Source organism: Limanda limanda, chromosome 13, assembly GCF_963576545.1.
Source record: "Limanda limanda chromosome 13, fLimLim1.1, whole genome shotgun sequence".
Classification (NCBI taxonomy): Eukaryota; Metazoa; Chordata; class Actinopteri; order Pleuronectiformes; family Pleuronectidae; genus Limanda; species Limanda limanda.
In genome coordinates, this window is record NC_083648.1 from 21,804,162 (window position 1) to 21,815,313 (window position 11,152).

Below are 11,152 nucleotides of genomic sequence, written 5' to 3' on the forward strand. Positions count from 1 at the left end.
TCTGATTTGGGGGAAGTACTTGGTAAAGAAAGCTTTAAACACAACTGTGTATTTATGTGGGTCACAGGACAGAGCCACAGAGGCAGAGGTAAGAGTCTGTTTCTTTACATCTGTATCATTAAGGCCTATTTTACCAATTAAATTATCAGTTTTGCATCAAATTGATAACCTTTGTTTTACACTGGTCCAAGTTTCAAATAATTATTAATTGGGACAGGAAAAAAGTCCTGTGTCATGGTGGCTGTGAGATTGTGTTCTGATACAGACATTTTTTATTTAATAACTAAACTAATTTTAAATCAACTACCAGAAAAGACACAAACGCGACATGTATAATTGTTTGTTATAATCTCAGATCATATTTAGAGACAGTTCAGTTTGTGGCTGTGAATATCTCTGTCCCTGCCTCTTGTCTGTCTGTCTGTTTGCCTGCCAGCCCGTCTGAACAATTGTCCTGACATTCTTCTCTCTGTTGGCTCGTTTTGCTGATTATCTCCGCATGTGATAACAGAGACAAAGACTGTGCACTTTTTTAATCATTCTGGGATCAGACTGAGTGGCTCATTTGGTCCAGGGAAGAAGAAACCTGCCAAAAACATGCTGCTTTGAGATCAGAGCTGTGCATGCTGCTCTGCACGGAGGCCTGCAGGCTGTTTTTATGACATTTGAATACGTCTGCTGAGATCACTGGTTGTTTATTTAGTTTAAAAAGTTGCATGCTGGAAAGTGTGTTTGAGGCAAGAGACAATTTACTTGCTGAATAAAGTGGCAATTCCAATATCCACATATTTGCAACTTCATAAATTGGAAAAATCATGTTATTATTATTATTATTATTATTATTATAATCATTATTATGATTACACTTATCATTCTTTGCTGTAAATAGTTTTTTCTTTTTTTCTTTTTTTTCTCTCAATACATTAACTGTGATTATGCCTGCAATTGAAATGTGATGCATGCTTCATTGTTCTTCTAATTGACTTTATCATGAAATGTATGTTTAGCAAAAAAACTATAAAAAACAATAAATAAATAAAAAAAGTTGCATGCTGCATCTATAGTATTTCTTGTCAGAATAACTCGGATAATCATTAATTTCCCCTCCCCCCAGACTCATCTAGGGAGGGACGATGCGTTCGCTGGCTTCGCTGTGGCTGTGCGCGGCCCTGCCGAGTGTCCTGTGGGCCTCACATATCACTCTGTTAGTGGAAGGGGACAACAACGCCTCTCGCATCTGCAAACCCGCCCCCCACTGGGAGATTAATGGACAAGCTCCCATGCAGGAGCTGCTGGGAAAGGTGGTGGTGGTGGTGCTCCTGAAGGCCACTTGACACTTCTGTCTCACTCAGGCCCGCAAGTAAGAAAATAGACTGTAACTAGAATTGCACTGATTGGAGTGAATACATGAGTCCTTTAACAGTCTGTTTACATGTAATCAAGCTTCACAAAAGTACACATCTTTGTGGAAGTCAGTCCCCTGAACATGCCTGATTGTTTTTCATCAAGAGTGAAGTGAAAATATCAGAAAATGCAGCGTAAAAAAACAAAAAAGTTCCGGGATCGGCCCCCAGTTCCTCTCTGACTCATACCACACCCCGGTGGTTCTTGCACAATCTTGCCTAAAACCAACATTCAGGGGTCAACAGAGAAAATCCATGGTGGTGGGTGGTTTAGAAGAGTTTCAATGAAAAAAAAAAAGGAGAAACTAGTGAGTGTATTTCATGTCTGAAAATCTAACCTTGAGGCACACAAATGATAAATACAGCTCACACAAAGTTTTGTACAGCTCTCTTTGTGACAGTGCAACTTTCCCTGGACGGTCACTTTCTATATTATCTGTATTATTATTATTATTATGTTAAAATGAAGAGTCAGGGCCAAGTGGTTGGGCTATAGAGGGAAAGTAGGACAGGGCCAAAGAGTGCTGTTAATTGAACATGCTCATATTTATGGTGAACAGTGAAGTGAATGGGTCAGTTTTCATCTGCTGAACATTCACTCTTGTGTGACTGAATGCTGCTGATGTTTTACGGCACCAAAAATTGAAAAACTTAATTTCTACCTATCAAAACTTTACAGCCTTAGAGCCGATATCCCCTATGACATCATCTCTCCTCTCTCTGCAGAATTGGAGGCCTGCGTGACAAGCTGAACCGCAGCAACCTGACCCAGGTGTCCTTCATGATAGTGAACGATCAAGAGGCTCAATCCAGGGCAATGTACTGGGAACTGAAGAGAAGAGCGCCACCTTATGTCCCTGTGTACCAGCAGGCGCCCTTTCAGGATGACGTGTGGGAGGCACTGGATGGTGACAAAGATGACTTCCTGGTCTATGATAGGTGAGAACCAGCCAACTCTTCACAAAACCCCGCCAGTGTTTTAGCTCTTTGATAAGACTAGAGAGCAAACATATAGTAAAATAGTAGTTGAACAAGCTGTGCTCTCAAGCTCTCGTGTCATGACTTTTTACTTTGCGACATGTTAATAGTACATAACAAAAAATTCTGGATTATAGTTGAAAGTTCCTCTTGGGAAAGATCTTACAAGCACAAATGCAAGTTATCTCCTTATGTGAAACAAAATTGTGCTTCATAATGGCCAGATTCTTGTATTTTAACCAACGCAGGAAAATGAATTTTAAAAACCATCATCTGTCTATGCATAATTTTGTGGATCATCAGTCACCCCTCTCAGCATTTTGATTCTCCCTGTCTTTGTCTTTTTGCTCCAGGTGTGGTCTCCTCACCTTCCACATAGTGCTACCGTACAGTTTTCTGCATTACCCCTATGTCGAGGCTGCAGTCAGAGCCACTTATCAGAAAGATATCTGCAACTGCTCTGTGAGTAATCAACATTGATGTGCTGCCCCCAAGTGGAGAAATTAATGCATTTTCTGCAGCAAAAATATAATATAATCTAACAAGTATTTTATCTTTCCCAGGCTAACTCCGCTTTACCAAGTGGGAGGAGCAGCAGCATGAAGAATGAGTCAGATCTGAACATCAACTCGACAACTACATTAACCACAGATCCAGAGGGGGACAAACCACCTGTAACACATCAACACATCCATCATCATCATCATCATCATCATCACCAACACGACCACCATTACCATCATACAATTAAGGGGAATCAGTCCCAGAATCAAGATACGAGCCAAAATCAAACTCAGAACCATCATCATCATCATCATCACCAACACGACCACCATTCCCATCATACAATTCAGGAGAATCAAGATACGAGCCAAAATAAAACTCAGAACCTTCATCATCAACAGCATCATTAGCAAATTAGAAAGTTTCACTAACTTGTTTAATTTTCTTTATTCTGATGACCTTGTATCTTATTTTCAGTAAGACTCTTGAGAGTCTGCAGTTAGACAGCAGTCAATTGAGTGGGTGAATCTGTGTGAACAGTAATCAGATTGTGGTCTCCCCTCCAACACATCCACCCCCCCGCTCCTCTGTGGACAAACCAGGCGGTCCTGCTCCATCTTCTCCACTTTATGAAGTCTGCGGTGGTAAACCTGCCTGCAGGAGGCTGCAGATGGATGTGTGTGGAGAGATGAGGAGGACCAACAGGACATGTCGCTCACACAGAGAAGGAGGACAGTGTGAAGTGCAGCAGAGCAGACCTCAGTCTGGTAACTGTTCAAACTGGATTCACTTCTCCTCCAGGTTCAGCTTGAGCTCCCATGAATCCGTTCTTCCTGCTGGATGATGCCGTGTCATCCTCTACTTCTGTTTGTAACAGATTAATATATAATCATTCAGTAGTATATATCACACAATGAATGCAGTGTACTCTAACACATTGATGTAGTTTTAACAGTAAATTGTTTGAAATAACTTATTGTTCTGGCATTTTTATAAGGTTTTACTGTATGTCGCAATGCATCATGGGTTCAAAAACATAAACTGTACATAAAGATGGACAACAGAAGAAAGTAATTAAAGCCAAAGAGTCTCAATCGTCCCCTGGTAGCTGACCCTCTGTGTTAGTGGATGGGAGATGGACCAAATTAAAAAAGTCAAAATAAATTATCAAATAAGTAGACAGATATGGATTAATAGAATCATTAATTAACGGTCAAAATTTTTTTTTCTCAAAGATGGTTTCTTTCATTTGGATCATTCTTATCACATTTGTATTCAATTGTTTATTTTTCCAGTAAGTTGGTTTTAATTAATTATTTGATGTCATAAAAACAAGGGGAAATGTCATGATTGACAGCTGAGACTGACTTGCGATTGGTCGAGCATGTGTATCGTCATCTTCCTGCTCCCTGATCATTACTGTAAAAACTCTGGCTTCAAAACAGTTTTTTCAAAGTAAAGTCCAACATTTTCACTGTGGAATAGATCATTTCAGGATTTTCACTGTAGAAAATAGATAATTTCAGGATACTTCAAAGTACTGTTAAAACACTTTGCTCAATAAGCTCAGAGAGAGACTGATATGCCTGTGTTCACGACCTCTCTGACTACCTACATACTGAATAGCAAATATTTTTACAATTTGACATTGGACTATCAGAATATCAGGCACACAATATAGTTAATTGGTTAAATCTGAATTTCACTAGAAACTGTGTTCGAGAGAGAGAGAGAGAGAGAGAGAGAGAGAGAGAGAGAGAGAGAGAGAGAGAGAGAGAGAGAGAGAGAGAGAGAGAGAGAGAGAGAGAGAGAGAGAGAGAGAGAGAGAGAGAGAGAGAGAGAGAGAGAGAGAGAGAGAGAGAGAGAGAGAGAGAGAGAGAGAGAGAGAGAGAGAGAGAGAGAGAGAGAGAGAGAGAGAGAGAGAGAGAGAGAGAGAGAGAGAGAGGGGGCTGACCAACAGGTGGCTGAGCCTCAGTGCTGCTGAACACGCAGCTGAGATGCAGCCGCCGTTTGACCGGTGGATAACCTGAGGAGAAAAATCTGAAACGTCAGAATGAGGGTGAGCTTACTCTCTTATAGCTGTCCAAAATCTGTTTATCTTTTCTGCATCTTTTCAATTTCTTTGTACAAAATCAAAAAATAACACCAGATTATTAGCATTAATAGAATATGATGAAAGATAACTAGTAGTCCTCATTTCCATTTTGTATGGCTGCCTGCATGTGACTTAATCAGATGAACAGCACAACTGTTAACACTGTATATTATCTTAATGTATAGTAATGTACTGTGGACTGCTCATTTCTAACCATAATATTTCCTTGCTGAGTTTCATATATTGCCATGTTGCTGTGGTCTTGTTGTTCTTCGACATGCAACTCAGCAGGTTGTGGCTCTGTGAGGGATTTCCCTCCGTAAACCCAGGAGGAGCTGGGTTTACGGAGTACTTAGCCTCGTGCACACGGCCTCCTCCTTCTTATGACACTCAGTATCTGCACTGCAACAACTACTGCAACACACAATGAGTGGCGTAATGTTGAACAAAATGTATTTGATTCAGGTGGAACAGTTCCTACATTTGTGAAAATTAAATCTCAAAACTGACACTTTCAAATATTCTAGATTCATTAAAACCTAAAGTGAAATATTTCAAGATGATTATGGCTTACACCTAATGAACATAAAAAATACAGTATCTCTAAATATTTTTTCTATTTACTGCCCCTGTTATAGTGTTTTTGTGATTCTTCTTTAAAAAGACTGCACATATGGCCTATACTGTGAAAATGTAAATGATATGGCAGTATATTATTGTATTCCTTGGATGTGGTACTATGGTTACTTTATTGTTAGTGAGAAGAGAAGAAAAGAAGATTGTGTTATTTTACGTATACCTACCCTCAAAAACTCTGTTTGTAATTTAAGATTGTGACACTATCTGCTTTGAAGCAGTCAGATCAAATATGCCAGCATTTATGCATTATGAGATGTTTAGTATCTGCATCCCCACACTTTTTTAAAGCATCTTAAATGTTTAATTGCTATATATTGATATATTTCCTGCAACTGCAGTATTTAATTTGAGTGGAGAAATACATATATATTGTTGTAATATTGTATTTAGTTTAGTTTAGTTTTATTTTGTTCCCCCCAAATGTTCAACTTTAAACGTATTTCATGGACGTTAGCAGAGCAATACCAAAGACCACAACTCAGCCAGCACTCACCACAAGGTGGCGCAAAAGTCTCAACAAAAAGCGCAAACACCGTTCATCTGCAAACTCAGGTCTGTGTGAAATATGAAAGAAGACGAGGAAGAGCCGAAGTGACCTGTTGTATGCAGATATTTCACCTGCAAACGCTAGGTGGCAGCACTGTCCCACGTTAATCGCCCTGTTGTCCACATTAGGCAGCCGCTCATCAACAGGATTATGAGTTATTATCCATTATCAAGAGACACGTTTGGATTAGTGAACATAATCCTTGAACTATAATCCAGATCATCTCTGGGTGGTTTAATCAAATTTTGAACCAGTGTTCTTTAAGACCTTTCAAAGGAAGTTACAGTTTATGAATATATGGATTATACTTTTTCCTGCTGATGTTTCTTGTATATATTACTTATTAATTTTTAATCTTTAATTTGTTGTCTTTGATTAACATTTAAAAAAATATATAATCAAAGCCTTTATTTAATGAGACACAATGACAACATTGTATAGGAACAATTAAAATAACAACATCTAAATAAAGAAAATAGAAATGAAAGACTTGAAGTAAAAACTTGAAATGCCCATCATATTAGTCGTGAAGACTTTTGGCTTATCAGTGTCTCTGAATACAAATCTTACAGGGTCAATGCTTCCTTTACGGTATCAGCCATTGTTTCAGGTGGTATCACTCCCAAATGTTGTTTTTAAACACAATATGTATTTTCTGGCTAGAAATGTATCAATGCTGGTGTGTTTCTGTGTCTCAGGGTGCCCAGTCTCGTGCCCTGTGGCAGAAAATGCAACTACTCTACCAAAGGATTCTGGACAATGGAGGCAAGTCTTAACCTCTATCTCATCAGTGCAACTGCTCATTTATTCCGGTGATGTATTGTCAGGTTGTCACGTGGAGACATCAGCAGAATGTTTGCCTTGACTCCTGCTCGTCTCACTCTCTCTCACTCACCCAGACAAGAGGACAGACAGCTGGCTGCTGGTCTATTCTCCTGTTCCAATCGGCTGCATCTTCCTGTGTTACCTGCTCATCATATGGGCAGGACCGAAGCTGATGGCAAAGAGGCAGCCAGTAAACCTCAAACCTGTCCTGATCGTGTACAACTTTGCCATGGTCTGCCTGTCTGCCTACATGTTCTATGAGGTACTGCAGAATAGTGCGTGGGGACATTTGTACAAGAGATTGACACATAACCTGGAGTATATCAACTACATTTGAACCTGCAGAATAATCAGAACAACTCGATTTGGTAAACCTAACCTATCTGACCTGGTCTTAAGGTTTTAGAGGCTATGATTTATGGAACAATAACAGATATACTGTATGTAGAGTAATTCTGTCTTCAAAGCTGTATGATTCAATATTTTCATGTGAAGATTGGGTCACATCAAACTGGTGGAAATGTAAGCTGGAAAGAATCAAGTTTCTAAGAACCCTGAAGGGATCTGGTTCAAGAGCCAGAAATAATTTGCTGGAAACTGTCTGAGTGTCATAGGACTTCAAGGGAATGTGAATGTCGGTTGTGTAAACAGGATGCTGTTACCTAATAAACTGGTCAGTTGTGTGCTTACAGCATATTCCTGCTGCCCCCAGTTGCAGAACAAGTATAGCTCCTCCACAGCCAGGAGGTCAGACAGGCAAATCTCAGGGCATCTCTCACGTTCCTTCCCTGTTCCCTGATCATTGTGACGATTGTCAGTCCAACAGGAAGTGATTTCACTTATTCACAGTCAAATTTTCACAGTCTGCCTTTGTCTTTCCAGTTCACAGCCTCTTCCTGGTTGGCCAGATACAGTCTGCTGTGCCAGCCAGTCGACTACAGTGACAGCCCGCCGGCCATGAGGGTAAATCTGTTTAACACACCTTACTTCATGGGACAATTGTCACATAATGCCCCTCATGATCTCCTACAGGCTTCAAATTACCCCTCCACATGTTCATACGATAAATTTACAGTTCAAACACATTCTCAGGAATTCATCTATATGCAAGCTTACACAAAGTCCACATGATAGAAAATTAATGAAATTTAAACAGCGAATTATGATGAGACAACATAATCCTCTTCCTCCTGTTGTGCAGATGGCAAGAGTATGCTGGTGGTTCTACTTCTCCAAAGTGATCGAGCTCAGTGACACTGTGAGTACAAACACTATGTTAAGAACTTCACAAGATTTATATTTTTAATTTGTAATCGTTTCTTTTGTTGTTTAAACCATCACAAATGATGAGACTCAGAAATCAAAGTTACACATCCATGCTTACATGTATGCATGTATTCCTGTACCTGCAGCGTTAATACATTATCTTACTGTTTGCCTGTGTTTGTTTGTGTGGCTCAGATATTTTTCATCCTAAGGAAGAAGAACAGTCAGCTGACCTTCCTCCATATCTACCATCACGCCACCATGATCTTCAACTGGTGGGCCGGGGTTAAATATGTGGCTGGGGGCCAGTGTGAGTACGATCCACCAGCCCAGTCTAATGTTAGAAAAGTACAGAAACTTGCACAAATGATATCTATTTCTTAACAACAGAAGACAAATGTCCTCCTCCATTTCTGTCCACAGCCTTTCTGATTGGTCTGATCAACTCCCTGGTCCACGTATTGATGTATTTGTACTATGGACTGGCAGCTCTGGGGCCGAGCATGACCAAATACCTGTGGTGGAAACGCTACCTCACCTCCCTGCAGCTGGTCAGTATCTGCCTCTGTGTGTGTGTTTGAGTTTGTGAACCTCAGTGAAATTAATGTCTACGTCCACTTTGCCTTTACATCATGTTTTTACCTTTCCATTTTAATTTCATGATATTACTCGGCACTTCTCTTATTTTCATTACTTATTGTATTTTACCTACTTTTTTGCTTAGTAATTTAATTTTTACTTACATACTTTATTTTGCTACTTATTTTATTTGACTACCTTTTTTATCTTATGTATTTACTTTATTTTGCTACTTATTTAATTTCACTTACGTATTTCATTTAACTTTTTATTTAATTCTAACCCTAACCCTTTATTTTACCTACTTACTTTATAACATAATATTTTACTTTCTTATCGTATTTTACTTGTTTTATTTTCATTTCTACTTTTACTTCTATTTGACACGTACTCTGTATTATAATACACTTATAAATTTTATTTTGACTTTTATCTTTTAGACTTAATAATTCTTGTCTCTGTATTGTATTTTATATTGTGTGACTGTAATCTGGAGCAAGCTGGCAAGTGGCTTATGACAAGTCAGACTAAGTACATGCTGCACTTTACCTCACTTTACCTCTTTTGATGGGTCATTTTGATGATCAGCTCTCTTTTCATCTTTTAGCAGTCTGATGAATTTCAATGGACATCAGGCAAATACACTCTGCAGTTCCACATGTAACATAAACTTTCCTGTTCAAGCACGTTTGTTTCAAGTCTGTCGCTGTGAAACGATAGCTCCTGGAAACTGTTGAATAAACCTCCCCTCAGGATGTGCTGGAAGCTTGGGGGGGGGGGGGGGGGTGAAGACCTCCTGCTTGGCTTGTCATTGTTCTGGCTGGGTTGGCATTGCTAGACAGATTAGCGGCACTGATGCGCCTCAGATACAGCCACTACTGGACCATCTGTTTTCTTTTTATTGACACTTGATGAAGCAACAATGCAGCCTGTAGTGTTTGTCCTTCTACGTGGCCGCAGCATATATGGGTCAGTACGGTGGCTGACTGCCATTATGCAACAATGATAGTACTGACCTTAGACATGCCCCCCCCTCTCCCCCAAGCCTTCATTACAGTTGGCTTCACAATTCAGTGAACTGAAGCAAAGTTAGTTGAGTTGATTGGGGAGATTAGAGATGGTATTTATCTGTCTGAATATGGGGGGTAATTATTATATACATTTAAAGGGGGAGGAGGGGTATGTGGTGTGGAGTGGGACGCATAGTAAGATGCACAGCTTTAATTATGTTCGTTCAAACACACAATACCTGGCAGGGGAAGCCGGTAGAAACTCTGTGAAGCACATAGGTCACAGATGAGTGTATAAGGAAAGGTCATCCTGCACTTTTCAGCTAAATTCGACTGATGCTCATGTGAGTGTCTGCTCATCCTGGTTCTCAGCACTCAAGCCAACTATGGCTCTTTTACTATAAAGCTAGAATCAAGTCTTTCATATTGACTATTTGCTCTTTCACCAGCTGCTGATACACAGTATAAAAGGGGTTCCGTGTTTGAGTCTATCAAAATTGTTTATTTATATTATCCATTGTTTTATTGCAAGATTAGAACCAAGCAGTACAGCTAATCAAAGGTGCTTTTTAAAATAAATAAATAATAGTGTTATCAGTCAAATTCATCCTTTAATTAACGTTTTTGAAACATTATTGAATAACACTAGGAATTTTACATAACATTAATGTGTACCAGATAGTAATGGCAACATGGCAGAAATAGTGATAATAATATTATGTGTATTATTAACATGATATAATTTTATATTAGTCAAATTCTTAGTGTTTTAATTGTATTATTGTAAAGGACGTGCAATAAAACAATATCAGTAAAATTAGCACCATGTAATTTGAATCAATAGGAAAACAAAAGCTCTCTCTTTCTCTTATTTCTCCTTTGTGTCTCTCCCTCTCTCGCCCTCCTAGCTCCAGTTCTTCATCGTCACCCTCCACACCACCTACAACCTGTTTGCTGACTGTGACTTCCCTGACTCCATGAACGTGGTGGTGTTCGCCTACTCTCTCAGCCTCATCGCTCTTTTCAGTAACTTCTACTACCGCAGCTACCTGGACAAGAAGAAGACCACGTAGACGTGAGGGGATGAAGAAGGAAACGATCTGTTTTCATGAAATACTGAACGTGGAGGTAGAGAAAAGACCTGAGATGAGTTTGGGAACAGGGATGTTATCCAGAGGCAGGCGAAGGAGAGGCCACATCTCTACTTCTCTATGTTAATTACTTCATGTTCATTATGTTATGTTAATGACTGTATTGTTCCTGTGTATACATACGTTATGTTTATAAAAATACAATATTTATGATG

General features: G+C 39.4%; 2 protein-coding genes across 2 annotated transcripts; both read left to right on the plus strand.

Annotated features, from left to right (window-relative positions):
• Positions 1-3,857, plus strand: selenop2 (selenoprotein P2). Its single transcript, XM_061083902.1, has 5 exons — positions 1-88; positions 1,115-1,360; positions 2,130-2,342; positions 2,735-2,843; positions 2,945-3,857. The coding sequence occupies exons 2-5, from the start codon at positions 1,134-1,136 to the stop codon at positions 3,293-3,295; spliced, it is 900 nt and encodes a 299-aa protein (XP_060939885.1). The 5' UTR covers positions 1-88; positions 1,115-1,133; the 3' UTR covers positions 3,296-3,857.
• Positions 3,858-4,938: 1,081 nt separating this feature from the next.
• On the plus strand, positions 4,939-11,113 carry elovl8a (ELOVL fatty acid elongase 8a). Its single transcript, XM_061083666.1, has 8 exons — positions 4,939-4,944; positions 6,865-6,931; positions 7,054-7,253; positions 7,874-7,954; positions 8,193-8,249; positions 8,453-8,567; positions 8,681-8,808; positions 10,755-11,113. Exons 1-8 carry the CDS (start codon positions 4,939-4,941, stop codon positions 10,917-10,919), a joined length of 819 nt encoding a protein of 272 aa, XP_060939649.1. The 3' UTR covers positions 10,920-11,113.
• The last annotated feature ends 39 nt before the right edge of the window (positions 11,114-11,152 follow it).

Excerpts from the sequence above, each read along its gene's own strand:
- elovl8a (XM_061083666.1), top strand. Across the intron at positions 7,254-7,873 it reads CTGCCTACATGTTCTATGAG|TTCACAGCCTCTTCCTGGTT; the intron begins GTACTGCAGAAT and ends TTGTCTTTCCAG. Across the intron at positions 7,955-8,192 it reads ACAGCCCGCCGGCCATGAGG|ATGGCAAGAGTATGCTGGTG; the intron begins GTAAATCTGTTT and ends CCTGTTGTGCAG.